A 15,159-nucleotide genomic window follows, 5' to 3' on the forward strand; every position below is an offset into this window, starting at 1 on the left:
GAATGTAACCAAAAATGGATGAAATGTATGACTTTCAATTTTCTGTATATATATATATATATATATATATATATAGTATTTACAATTCGGTGCAAAATAAGATGAGCAATACAGACTAAAATCAAATCCACTCCGGAGTAACAGCAGTAACGTCGCTACATCACCTTACCCAGGTGTTGATTATTATACTACTACAACGACACACGGCGAAATGGTTTATTTCTGAAAAAATGTCACGGCACTAAGATTCTGTCATACTCTCAGTTTGTAAAAGGAATAAAAACGCTGCTTTGCACCGTATGACCTTGTGCACCAGTTGTCATGAAAATCACAAACATATTTCTGCCACACATACTTTACACTAATACACACAGACACACACACACACACACACGCACAAATACTACCACGTGCCAACATGTAATCTTAAGTCTTATCTGCCAAAAGAAAAAAACGGGTTTATAATCTGTTGCTTGGCTTCGACTGTGTTCCATCATTCTGAGTAGATTGTGAGTGCGTGTGTGCGCATGTGTGTGTGTGCATGCATGTGTGTTCGTTCCTGAGAGGCCTAGTGGCTACTTTTAGCCAGTTATGTCACTGTATGAAGGGACACACTCAGGTGCAGAGCTCAGGCTGTCAGCTCTGACATTAATCAGAGATCCCCATGGGAGACCCCGAACACTGCAGAGCGCCATGCCTCATCACGCATCACTCCTCACAGCGGCAAGTTTATTTCCACCTCGGCCTGTGCCGCTAACTCGCCCTCTGTCTTCTCCTGAGCCAGGCAGTAACAGTCACATGTGCATGTACGCGGCTCTTTAAACCCTGACGTAGAGTTAAAATCAACGGCTTCAGTTATTAAAAATCCTAGTGATTTAAAAATAATGTCAGTTTTTAAAATCAAATCTGGATACAATCTAAATAATTAATGAATTAATTCATATACTGTATGTGTAAATTCATTTGTGTGTGGGATTGATCAATGCATGAATGAATGAATTGATCAATTGTTCAATCAGTCAACTCATATATTTATTTATTGTTAAACTTTCTTTTCCCCTAGATTGTAGAGTGGAGGTCCAAAGATAGACCAAAGCAAAAACAAGCTACAGTTTGCTCATGGTGGCTTATTGGTTAGCGCTGTGGCCTTTTACCTCCAGGTTGTAGGGTCGATTCCCGCCTCAGGGTCTGTGTGCATGAAGTTTGCATGTTCTATGGTGTAATATGAAGTATCCAGTAGTATAAAGTATGTTTGCCAATAAAATAAATGTGTAATTAAATAAATGCAAATATCATGCTAACAATTGCTATATTTTAAACCAAATTATGTAGTTACAGCAAGGGAAATTTATTAAAAGTTACAAACCTTCTCTCAAGTAGCGATATCAGTTACTTCAGCATTAATATTAGCATTAGCATCCCACACAATATTAGCATTAGCATCCCACACAATATTAGTATTAGCAACCCACACAATATTAGCATTAGCATCCCACACAACTTTGCTAGCTAAAAGTTGCTATTTTAGCTTTTGTTAGTTACCTAGCAAGCAAAAACCAGCCACGTTAACTAGCTGTTAATGCTATTTAGCTAGCAAACATTATCCACGTCAGCTAGCCACTAAGGTAATATTAGCCGAGTTACTGAAGCTAGCTAATGTGAACTAGTATAAACTGTATTTAAAGCATCAATATTAATAATTAAAGCACTAAAAATAAAAGTTATAGTTAATAAAAAATTTTTTATATCATTAAATAATGAATTTGTGTAAACTTATTTCTGCCTGATCAGAGGGTTGAGGGGAATCTTTCTGGACGCATGTTCATTAATATTCTTCTTTGAGTTCAGTACTTCTGGATTGTTTTCGAGCTAGCAGTGCTGTTTTCCTGACCTAGATTTAGCTGGCAAGTGCACGGCCTTCCCCGGATTAGCATTAGCCGTTAGCCACGGTGCGCCGCATCAGCATGACAACGCAGCAGCCCGGACTGCGAATCAGTGCGCGATTATTTCCTTAAGTGCACATGTTAGATCCATTGAGTTCACTTCCAGCTGAGTCACGGCGGCTCGCTCTAAACGATGTTGTTGCTGGACCGAGCCACAGAGGCTCCCATAGTGACTCCGTAACGAGTTTCACATGAAGTCTCGTCTGTAGGCTCTGAAAAGACCGGTTTGTCTCGGATCTACAAATTCCACACGGATTCGTTTTGCTTATTTTAGAGTCATTAATGGTCCGCTTGTCTAAAGTCATCAACAGGACGTCAGGACGTTTATGTCAATGACGGTACTCTAGAAGCTTTAAGGTGAACGCCCTCGGTTTCCTGTCCTATCATTTTGCTCTACTTCTACTTCGAACATTTCGCTCGTTTCAGCTTAGGTCAGCAGCCATAATGCAGGCTAATGATATTCAACTCACACGTCCAACAAAAGGCATTTCGCTTTGTTCCCTTTAAAGAACTCCTGGTGTAGATTTACTGTAGATCCCTAATAAGGAAGAAACCTTTAGACTCTGAAGATAACCTGTCCTGACAAGATATAATACAATTATAAATCAAAATTAAATCAAGGGATAATAAAATAATGTCAGTATACAGGTATAGTCATGCCAGAGGTCTGAATGCTGGTGTGAGCCATTTTCATATTTAATCGTCACAAGGCGTCTCAGAATGCAGCCTCTGGTTGAGCACAGGGCAGTCTTCCTGGTAGCAGCGGGTCTTGGGTGCAAAGTTACAGTGAGATTATACACTAAGTGTAAGGGCATAAAATGTTTCTCTGCAAATCTTTAGTGCATTCATGTGGAAACAGAAAGTGAGTCAAAGGCTCCAAGCAGGAGAACAGGATCAGGATGAATCAGGGAGGGCCGGAGGGAAACGCGTGCCTTAGGAGCAGAAGTGTGTGAGGATCATGCACCAGTATCCCATCAGGCAGCGCCCGTGTAGCTCGGTATAGCTTAAACTCATGCCAGCTTAGTACATGAATAAATAAAGGAAAGTTACCCGTATTCGAAGTCACGCTGCACAGGGTGGTATTTGTGTATAATCCTGGTTCCCATCAAACAACAAGGTAAAGTTGTTTTTAACTATTTGGGCCTCCACCCATATAATTGACTAAGAAATGTAACTTTTTTAAAACATTTTTATCTCTGACAGAGCTAGAAAGCGTGAAGTTTGGAAGGAAGAGGGAAAAGTAGGAGCTCGGTAAAAATTCAGTCCTCCGGAGATATATTCCCTCCAGTTAAGATACCAAGAAATCTTTTCTTGGCCTCTCCCGGGCTTCTAAGAATGATTTATAGGATTAATTATTTCATGTCATCTTTATATATTTAATATTGCCCCCTCTTCAAATGGCACGCTTCTACAGGTAGGTCTCATAAACCCCACTTTAGGGGTTTAAGGCAGACAACTCACTTTCACATGCATGAGGAAACAGTCCCTTGATGATTATTCATGTGGATGAGATGTGGGGGAAAAAAAGAAAAAAAAAAGACAGAGAAAAAGAGAGAGAGAGAGAGAGAGAGAGAGAAAGAAATTAAAGCAGCTCCCTCATAGATGGCTTCTTCGCTCCATAGCTGGGCTTGATCTTCCAGCTTGATATCCCAAAATAGGTTGCTGTGGTTACTCAGATGGAATGATATGGCTTTGGGACAGTCTATCAACAAGCCCAGACAAAAGCCATTTCATCGACACTGCTAACACGTCGTGGCCGTCTGCCCACGTCCCAGAAAACATATTAATGCTGAAAGCGGCAGATCGGTAAGATCTGATACCTGCCTGTGCCATTTGCTTACCCACAAACCCCGCATACCATGAGCACTCGTGCATTTTACGTTAGTGTCAAAGAACAAAGGCATCACCCAGAAGACGGAAGAGATAGCTGGAAGGATAGAGGAGATATTTAAAGCCGTCGATGCTGAGCGCGAACACGGAGAGGTCAGCTGAGGACAGGATCAGTCATCATGTGTGTTGGGTTACACGTCATCTTTACAGTAATTATTTACGCCCATCATTAGATTGTGTAAACCTTGAAATTTAGCGTAGAATTCACTTGCTTATAGTAAGTACTGTAGATATTTAAGAACTTTGGGTTATATTATCGTCTAATTAGAACCAGTTAGATAAAAAAATATGTATATATATATATATATATATATTGTAATACATCCGAACCCGGACATAATATTTCTTTCATTAGAATCAGATCCAGTGCTTGATTGGTAGAAAAATCTGCCTGTCATGCTGAAATAGAGAAGCCTTTGTCCTTAAATGACTCCGCTGGAGCAGAGTGATTTCCATCAGTATTTTGGTTACCTTTCCCTGGCCATGTGTCAGCTCTACCACACCTCCGGTAAAACAGGCTTTCCTTGCTGCCACTGCACGCTCAGTAAAGCCCCTTTTGAATAGCCTCTTATTAAATCTGACACTTGAAAATCATTAAGCGCTTTCGCATGCCAAGTTGTTGATAACATTTTCAATAAGATGCATCCAACAAGCAAAAAATAAAAAAATAAATAAAAAATCCCCCCCCTCTCGGGCAATCCATATGGAGATGTTTACAGGGCCAAGCTGTAGTGTATCAACAAACTGCCTATCTGTGGTTAGGGAGTTGGGCTGGAGACCGAGCCAGCAGATGAGTCAAAAGTGTTTTGATGCCTGAAAAACTGCGAAAAGGCACGGCGGCTTTGTTTTATCCCACCCGTGGCAAACTTCGCGGCTTTTAAAGTTCTTACCGCGTACCACTGAGTGACTTAACACGCACATCCCAGAGACTGGATCCGAAGTTGACCGTTTGCGTGTCCACATAGAGATCTGAAACCTGAAACGCACAACTTTTTTTTTCTGACAATGCCTTCCGCGTTCGCTCGATAAATCTTAATAAGAACTAAAGCCCTGAAGCTAAAGCTTGCTCAGTTTGAAATGCCTTGTCTTCAGCAGCAGCCAAATTCCATAAAGCTTTGTCATTATGAAGGAACGGATGCTATTTTGGTCCACAGCTGAATAGCAGCACAGAAAGACCATTCAGTATACACTTTACTAAAACACACACACACACACACACACACAGTGGAACAGTAGTTGAATTCCCAGTGTCCAGTGGTGGAGAGTTTGGTTAAACATCAACTATCCACAAACCCGCCATGTAAATAATGTGGCATGTAGCATAATGCCATAACGTGGATGACACTGAGATAAACATCCCTCTAAAACATGGATGGCATTGTGCTAAGCGTAACACAATGATGTGGAAGAAGCGTGCAAAGCTCACCCCATAACATAGATTACATGGCGCTAAGCATAATGCGATGACAAGGATGACACAGACCTAATGCTAACCCTATAATGTGAATGTTATAATGCAAAGCACAACGCTGTAACGCTATTGATACAGAGCTACAGTAAGCATAACCTCATAACGTGGATGGTATAATGCAAAGCAAAATGCAATGTCATTGATGACACAGAGCTAAACACAGCCCCGTAACGTGGAGGACATAATACTAGGTGTAATGAAATGACGTAGATGACATAAAAGCAAACATAACCCTTAACATGGATGACATAATGCTTAGCATAATAAAACAACATGGTTGACACAGAACTTAACATAGTCCCAATGCTATGCATAACGTGGATGACTCTGGGGTATAACATAGCATAACGTAACATGGGAAATGTATTGACAAGCATAATGCAATGGCATGGATGACACTAAGGTAAACATAGCCCATAGAATGAGGGACATAATGCTAAGCATAATGCAATGATGACATAGATGACGACTGTAACATTGATGCTACGGAGCTAAGCGTAATCTCATAATGTGGTGACATATATAAGTCATGGATACAATGTCATGGATGACATAATGCAAAGCATAACAAAATGACATGGATGACTCTGGGGTAGAATACAGCCTCATAACATGGATGACATATTTCTAGGCATAATGAAATGACGTGAATGACACTAATCTAAACATTATCCTTTGATGTGGATGACATAATTTTAAGCATAACAAAATGACATGAATGGCATAAAGGTAAACATAGCCCAATAGCATAGATGACTTTATGCTAAGTATAATGAAACAACGTGGGTAAATATAGTCCCATGACTGGTGTGACATAATTCTAGATATAATAAAATGACATGGATGACATAAAGCCACACATAGTCCCATAACATGGATGACATAACACTGAGCATAATGAAATGACAGGGATGACACAGAGATAAACATAGTCCCATGACATGGATGACGTAATGCTAAGGATAACAAAATGATGTGGATAACTCTGGGGTAAAATGTAGCTCCATAACATGGATGACATAATGCTACGCACAATGAAATGACACGGATGACACGAAGGGGAACATATCCCCATAGAATGGATGACATAATGCTAAGCATAACAAAATAACGGATGATACAGAGCTAAATATAGTCTTCTGATTTGTGTGACATAATGCTAGTCATTATGAAATAATGTGAATGACACCAAGGTAACCACACCCCCATAACATGGATGACCCATGAAATATATGAAACAGAGCTAAATATGGCTCAAGAACAGGGGCAGCATACAGTATTAACCCCATAACATGTATGACATACTGTAATGTTCGGCATAACGAGATGACATGGATGAAACAGAGCTTAATATAATCTCATAACTTGCATGACATAATGTAATGACATAGATGACTCAGAGCTAAACTTAACCCCATAGTACTAAGTACTAAGCACAATGATGATATTCAGTAAAGGGGAGCATAATGTCATAACAAAGAGCTGAACACAATGTAGAGGACACAAACCAAAGCATTCTGCAGTGAATTCTAGTGCCATCCGTAGTGAACAGAATAATGTCTAGGTGTGTATAATAACATAATTGAAATAATGACCTACCTAATTCAATGTAATGCAGATAACACTAATCTTCCCATAATTCTATAACAGCAGTGTCGTGGATTTGCCCAAATAGAGTAATGCATAATACTGTAACTATATATCTATGTGTAATGTCATAACACAGGCCCCGTGTTATGAATACTGCAGCTTACATAACAAGTAGCTATCCATTTATTTTTTTCGCTTTTTCCCTTTTAGCGTTTGCGTTCGAAAGTGCTCGAAACTTTGTCGTTGCTGTGAGTTGTTTGAATAATCTTACTCAGCAGTTGAATAACTGCATCTTATTCTCTCCAGGTAGGAATTCAGAAATCCAGCAAGCTGCTATTTCCTCCCCTGGGTGTAATTGCATTAAATGTACATAAACAAAAAGGAACAGATCTTTTTCAATGTCTGCTTTTTCACTGTGTCGAGGCCAGAAGTGCTTAATGAGGAGAGGCGCTTTTGCCTCTGGGGCAGCAAGCACAAATCTCTCTCTCTCTCTTTCCATCTCTCTCTCTCTCTCTCTTTCCTTCTCTCTCTCGCTGTGGAACGAGGCCACGTCAGACACAAACGAAGTACCGTGCTGTGTTATTTCCCTGCTGTATTAACACTTGTGCTGTTTCTCCTCCATCCCCATGTCCCTCGTTCTGCTCTGAGCATCCTGATTTCCTCCTCCATTCTCTTCTCTTTTCTCCTCTCCCCTCTATTTCTGTCTATCTTTCTATCATCTGCTTCGTCCTTTCCCCCATTTCTCACTTCCTTTCCTTCTCATTTCATCTCCTCCCTTTTGCTTCTCTCTCTCTCTCTCTCTCTCTCTTGCTCCATCTTTCAGTAACTAGGTTAGGGTCAGGTAAGGTAGGGAAACATACACATACACACACACTCACACATACACACATATACATGCTGAACTACGTCTTCTCCGCCTACACTACAGCATGTGATGGCCTCCTCTCCGCATCCTCTTAAAGAAATAATTCAAACGGAATAAAGCACACCGTGCTGACGTTTACTGACACCGCGGGCACCTCTATTAGCTGCGTTACGGTACTTCCATGATGTGGCTTAAAGAAATGTTTCATTGAGCTGCTGGTGGCTTTGGGGGCGTGTTGCTAAAATCCAGGCTTATCTCTCAGGGGTAAAGTGCATGCAGAGTTGTGGGTTAGATCTGCGTCTCGGTGAACAGGAAGCTAAAGCAGAACGCTTATAAGGTTTTAGACATATTTATCTTTGTTAAGTAGACTTACTGTAAGTGTGCTGTTTTAGGAAGATCATCAAAGACAGGGCGATAAGATGTTGCTTGACTGTGGTTACTACCCTCGAGTCCCAATAAGCACATCCTCTGGGGTTTTTATTTCTTTTCCGTCCACAGCAATTTGCCGAGATTTTTTTTTCTTTATTAAAAAAGTAATGCACACTTTATCTGTTTGCATTTAGTGTAATGAGTAATGTGCATGTAAAAAAAAACAATGCAAAGCGAATAAGAGATTTGTCGCTCAATGTCAGTCTTAACACACACACACACAGACAGTGAGGAAAAAGGCTTTATTTGATACATTTACTTTATTATACCTACTGTATATAATGCTCTGCTACAAAAGGGGTGTTCGAGTCAAACCGGGACTTCTGATTCCGTGCAGAATAACAAAAAACTAATGCACCTATCCCAGTGCTTAAGAAAGATTTTTCAGTACAGACTGCATGCTTTATTGTCTGAAACCCCGGCCTCCCAGGAACTCCTTAAAAAGCCCACACATGTAGAAATTGCTTGGAACGAGGTCAGGACTGTACGATGGATGTGGCAACACCTCCCAGGCGAGTTCCTCTAATGTGCAAGTGGTGAAGCAGGCTCGGGCCTACTGAGATTAGATCCTACCTTGATGATATTATAAGTGTTCTGTTATTGTGCAAAATTGACTGCAAGTCCCAGTTTGACTCGAACACTCTTTGAATAAATTAAAACCATATATTCATATAAACTACACAGGCAAAAAATAATAATAAATGGTGGACACCTAACCATCACACTCATATGCTGTTTTCGGTTTGTGCTTATTCAGCTACAGGAGCATTAGTGCAAATCAAGCACTGATGTTGGGATGCTGAAGGGGATCCGGTTTCCAGTTGATCCCAAAGATGTTCGGTGAGGTTCAGATCTTTCTGTGCACAGAGGCACTGTTATGCTCCAAGCTTCGCCGTATACAGAGACAGACTACGTAAATGTGTGCTTCCAACTTTGTGAAACAGAAACACGTACTGTATAGGTGTGATGGTGATGTCGGGGGTGCACATACAGTACTTTTTGGCTGTGCTGAGTATGCATTTGGAAGAAATTCCTAAAGCTGTGGCTGCAAACCGTTGGGGGAAAGCATACTGTATATGTAGCATTTGCTTAGGAGTCATTAGTGTACAGTAAAGCCGCAATTCGCCTTAGCCGACCTGCTGAGACAGAGTTAGACATATACGTCGTTTCTTTACAGCTACTGTAGGAAAAGTACATTTATTGCCATTAACTGTGCTGAAATGTAACGTGGCCTATATGATTGTGTAGAGTCACGATAGAGAGCCTAAAGCGGTGCTAACCTCAATGCTTAAAATAGAAGCAGGAGGCAAGAGAAATGGCCTTAGCATGAAGTCAGCTCAGGGCTCTGCATTAACACCGCACATCTGGGATTAAATTAGGTCCTTAAAAAAAAAGCCCCTCCAAAAATAAAATCACAGTTGTTTTGAAGGCGTAAAAGCTAAACGGTGCAAACGTTTTAAAGAAGGACGCACGTCCGTGAATGATGATCCCTGGCCGGGGTGGCTCGGAACCCCAGTGCAGTCGTTCTCATGAACATTCAGCGAGTGGAACGCCTGGTAAGTTTAAAAAAGGATTTGATAACGTGTCGAAAAAATTGCGAAAGAGACTTATATCTCTGTGGGAACTGTACACACAATTATTCAACAACACCACTGGGAGTTACTGTCACATCCCTTATACAGTCCTGAACTTGCTTCCAAATGTTTGGGCCATCAAAGGAGTTCCTGTGAGGCCGGGGGTTTTAGGTGTAAGTCATGAGACATAGTTGATCATGGCTCGGGCTCACTAAGAAAACTTTCTACACCTTGATGGTGTCCAAGCACTAGTGAAACACTGGGATAAGTGCATTAGTGTAGCGGGGGATTATAGAGAGAAATAACAGGGATTTCTCATACCACTCATATCTGTCTTCTGTCATTCTGCACCATCAAAAGTCCCTGTTTGACTTGAACGGCCCTCGTATTTCTGTCATGTTTGTATATCACCATGTTTCCTATTAAATTAGCTTGGCGAGAAAGCTAATTAGCTCGTTAACAGCTCGGTCCTGTGTCGACATGGGTGTGTTAGTGCGAGGAAAACACCGAAACGTGCACCAGAACCGCGGTCATGATCCGGTGCCCCAGGCAATGCCAACGAAAAGAGCAAAGTGAAACATTCGCATCAAGCTGAGCGATCCTGCCACAGCAGGCTGCTGTAACACATCCCCAGCATTTTAAGAGCTAATGTAGTTACTGTAAATTTGCCACACATAAAACAAGATGGAAATTGAACAGAATAAACAAATGTGTCAAGCTGTGGGACATGTTTGTTAGGAACAATGGGTGAAAAAGTAAAGCTGTGAGAAGCGCTCGCTGTAGTGAATTTCAATTCGGAGAAAAAAAAAAATGCTACATTCTCGCGACGATCACATATACACGGGTCTTATTTGAAATTTTACGATTTCAAATACATGTTTTGCTCTCAGGCTGTGAGCTTCTGCTCTGTGCAGCTTCAACTGGTCTGAGTGTTGAGTCAGCTTTTTGTTTGGACTTTTTTTCTTTCTCCTCCCGAGGCTGAAACAGTCCAGCAATTTTTTCTCTGGTGTACTTTGTGGTTATGGTCTCTCAGCATACACGCCTGCCCCGGTTCCAAAAAGTATAGCTTTATACAATACCTACGTACGTACATACGATAGATACGATAAAGAGCGGATTGGCCACGCCCCTCGTTGGGGGTGGGGTCACTTAGGGGACAGCATACCCATGCACTTTCACATCAGTCACGGTACGATTAGCCGATCATTGGTATCAGTAAGCTAACGCAAGTGGAAGGGGTGGATAGCGCTTAGCTCCATGCATGAGCAGCAACAAAAAGATGCGTTCAGCGGCTTATACCAGGAAACTTATGGCACGAGGCAGGGTATACCCTGGATGGGGTGCCAATCCATCGCAAGGCACACACACACGCTCAATCACACACCACAGACAATTTGGGAACGCCAATTAGCCCAATCTGCATGTCTTTGGACTGTGGGAGGAAACTGGAACACCTGGAGGAAACCCACCAAGCACCCAACATGCAAACATACCCAAGGTGGGAGTTGACTCCGGACCCTGGATGTGTAAGGCGACGCCAATGCTAACCACTAATCCACCGTACTAGAAGAGGTTCCACCCAACTCTTCTCTCAAAGCTTTTTATTTATTCTTATAATGAAATGAAACTTCAAGAAATCCCAAAACTGTAACAGCAAACAGTCTTTCAGTGTAAAATATGAGGGAAAAAAAAATACCACTGCTCTGGATTTATTTAGCTGTTAAAATCTCCTTGGTGTAAAATCGAGCCTTTAGATTCGAGTCAGTCTACCTAATGAGACAGACTTCATGGTCTAAACAAGCCACTGTATAATAACAGGAAAATGCAGAGTTTGACTCCGCAGACTTGAGAATTAGACGCTGCTTATGGACACGGAGCCGTTTATAAAATCAATGCTACTTCTTCATGCCATCCTGGTTTCATATGTAAACACAAAACCTGGCAGCACGACTACAAATCCTCGCCATGTGCCAAAATAATCCCAGTTATTGACTGACTAAACCCTGCCACAAATCATACATAATCACTTACTAAACGGAAAGCGGCTAAGAGGAAAACGATCCGACGTCAGTGTGAGCTAGAGGGGATGTACTGTAAGTGCCGTACCTTCCACCGCTCTTTTGAAGAAGACTTTGCAGCTCCCGCAGGTGACGACGCCGTAGTGACACCCGGACGCCTCGTCTCCGCACACCAGGCACACTTTGGCCGTCGAGGACGAGTGCCTTAGAGGAGCGCTGTTGAGGGAACAGACAGACAAAACACTTTATTTAGACATGAAGAACCACACGTTCTTTAGACCATAGTACTGAGTTTCGATTCATTTTCTAAAAAAAAAAAAACAACAACAGGCGTTTACAAGCCATTGCCGCAAATGGCATTCATTCACTATTTGTAGTACGTTAACGTTTTTATACCTCTAACGAGTAGTCGAATAATAAATATCTTAGATAAATATATCTTTATTTCACTCCTTCCCCAAATGTGCCACTTCAGTCTCTAGCGAAATGAGCCACTGCTGAGCCACACCCCTATACAGAACAGCTGAAAAAAGCAACAAGCAGCGGGGAGGAAGGGCACTTTATATACTGTATGAGGTCACATTAGGAAAAAAAAAGTCTAACTGGCTTCTCTAAACCCAGTTTAATACAGAAATTGGGGGGTAGGCGGGGAGGGGGGGGGGGGTGAAATTACAATAGAAATAGTATTAGCTTACTGGAGACCCGTCCCAACATCTACAAATGACTAAATGTTTTTACATAACAGGTGACCTTTAAGTATACTAGACAGTCTGCTTGGACATGTGGTTTGAAAGATAACATTAAATTCTACATATTACGGTCAAAGTATGTGTCTTTCTTATGTCTCTTATTATATGATTGTTATTGTTTTCGTAGATGCACACTGGGAATCCATCCAAAAGTCTTAAAATGACTAACAAGTGAATTTTTCATAAAAGGTAATTATAAAGGTATAATGTAAACATATTGTTTTGAAATGCACTGTTATAAAAACAACGCCAAAATCCTAAAATGTTGCCTGTTATATAGGTTTCTGACATCTAGGGAAGGAGTCTCCAGTGTCCAAGACTTATAACAACAAGTTTCTGTCACTTTGTACTTAAAAAATATTTTAAAAAGTGATGAAATTATTGTTTGCAACTGCTGTAACATATGAGTAAAAATGCGAAGCCTCTTGATTAATGTAATTATAAATTGATAAGTTAGTCTTTAATGAACAGTGGCATTAGAGGTGGTGTATTGCTGTGATATAACGGAATAAAACATGTTGAGGTATCTTGCTTGATTATTTTTCTAAAACAGCACAACCTAATATTTGCGCTGTTTTGCAAGCATTTAATTCCTTACTGCTGGATGGTTTACACTCTTGGTTTGACCTTAACTGAAAATCTGAAACATGAATTGTTGCAACTCTCTTTCTCTTACTTTAAAAAAAAAAAAAGGAAATTAGCGAGCACAGACTAACTGATCGATCTGTAAAATAATATCGTAAGTTTACCCACAACGACTTAACCGATGCGTTGTGGTTAACCTCGAGACTAATCAAAGTTAGCAGCTTATTTATTATTTATTGCATGCTGCTCGAATCCCCCATGGAGAAAGTATGCCCTGGTCTGTGTGCTGTGAAGTGTGTATGTGGATGTAATGTGTTTCTCCCTGCTGTTCCTAGGCACCCAAAAGAGTGCAGCATATGTCAGTGACTCACAACGTATGCTTCGTCATTTTGCTCCAGATCATGAGGCTTTCAGAGGTGGTCCCCTGAGACGAGCTCCAAACCAAACAACAGCTCCCACCGCTACCGATCGCCTACGAAACAATCAAGTTACGCCCGCAACAAGCGAGAACCCGGCAACCGCCTGGGACCGGCGCTCAGAGAGCGACGCAGAATAACAAAGTGGCTACAGACAGCGAGAGAGCTAGAGCTGGAGAGGAAAGAGAGAGAGAGAGAGGGAGAGGGAGAGAGGGGAAGGTTTTCATCCTGTGTCCTCTAAATGCAATTGAAACAGTCAAAAGGGGGGGATAAAACCCGAGGCGTGCACTCCAAATAGTCGGGCTGACTCGGCAGAAATCCGATTAAGTTGGGCAGAGAAACCTGACATAGCGTGAGTCGCTAGGCATCGTCTCCCAAGCTCAAAGTCACCCACAAGCTGATCAACCCTCGTGTCGAGGAAATAAATAACCAGCGCATTGTATTCCTCTGCTGATATTCATCAAAAGTTTATTTATAGATTTCTGCTTTTTTTTTTTTTTTATACCACGGGTTCCTAATTCTGATTGGTCAGAAGAAATGGGATTGATTTTCTATAAGAGCAGCTGCAAGGCAAATCACAGGTTTATATGAAAGCGCTCGGTCTAAATCAACTCTAATGCTTTAAACGAGTTCAACCTCTCAGTTCGGAATAGAGCTATAACTTTAAAGTGAAGTTTTTCAACTTGGGGAAGTCTTCCTGTTTCTTGCAAGTCTGTTTCCTGGTTTGTCTTAGAAACTCCGTGAAAGACATATGAGCTCCTGGAGGTCACAAGCGGGAGGGGTGGATAGCGCTGCTCCTGAGCGAGTCGCTCCCTGGTTGGTCGCTCTCATTGAAGGGTAGTGTCCTAAGAGACGGGTGGGAATTGGACACTACCAAATTAGGGGGGAATTCAAGGGGGGAGGGGGGTAAAAGCGAGATATTAGAGTGGCTGGTGAGGACGTAGGAGGTCAGGGGTAGCTCAGTGGTTAAAGGCATTGGACTATGATTTGGAAGGTCCCAGGTTTAAACCCCGTGACTATCAAGTTACCCCTTGAGAACGGCCATTAACCTTCAACTGCCCAGATGTGTAATGAGATAAAAATGTACAGTGCTCTGGATAAGGGTGTTTGCCAAATGCCTAAAAGACTACTGATATCGGTTATAATGTTTGTAAGATTTTTTTTAATAATGGAAAAAAAAGTAACGACTGTAGCAGAAGAGTAATAGAGCATGTTGAGACGTGCGAATTGGTATCAAAAAACTTCACAATCCCACTGATTAATCTGCTATAACAGCATACCTCTAACTGTCTTACTGCCCACCAAAATGTATTTTTTTTCCCTCCCTGTTTTTATTTTCTCATTCACTTATTTTCCTGCAACATTCTTAATGTTACAGTATCGACCGAGGAACATATTCCTCCCTTTCTCTCGCTCGCGCTCTCCTTTTCCTTCGCTAACGAGCTCCCTCCCATCGCAATCGATAGTGCATGGTAATTGTCCGCTTAACATTCTGACAACAGCATCGCATCCTAACGAGCCGTCTGCTCTCGGAGGCACACTCGGCTTCGAGCGAGAACTCGCAGCGACTCCCTGACACAATCAGGGGAGCTGATCTAATTCTACCGCGCCAGTCCAAACACGCATTCA

The 15,159-nt window shown here is 41.6% G+C and overlaps 1 protein-coding gene across 1 annotated transcript in view; it reads right to left on the minus strand.

Moving 5' to 3' along the window:
• Positions 1-15,159, minus strand: part of nr3c2 (nuclear receptor subfamily 3, group C, member 2) — a 108,954-nt gene that overhangs the window by 40,542 nt on the left and 53,253 nt on the right. Inside the window, exon 3 of the mRNA XM_053501622.1 lies at positions 11,869-11,996. Coding sequence (XP_053357597.1) covers positions 11,869-11,996 — 128 coding nt within the window. The remainder of the gene's footprint in view (positions 1-11,868; positions 11,997-15,159) is intronic.

This window comes from Clarias gariepinus, chromosome 8, assembly GCF_024256425.1.
Source record: "Clarias gariepinus isolate MV-2021 ecotype Netherlands chromosome 8, CGAR_prim_01v2, whole genome shotgun sequence".
In the NCBI taxonomy this organism is placed as follows: Eukaryota; Metazoa; Chordata; class Actinopteri; order Siluriformes; family Clariidae; genus Clarias; species Clarias gariepinus.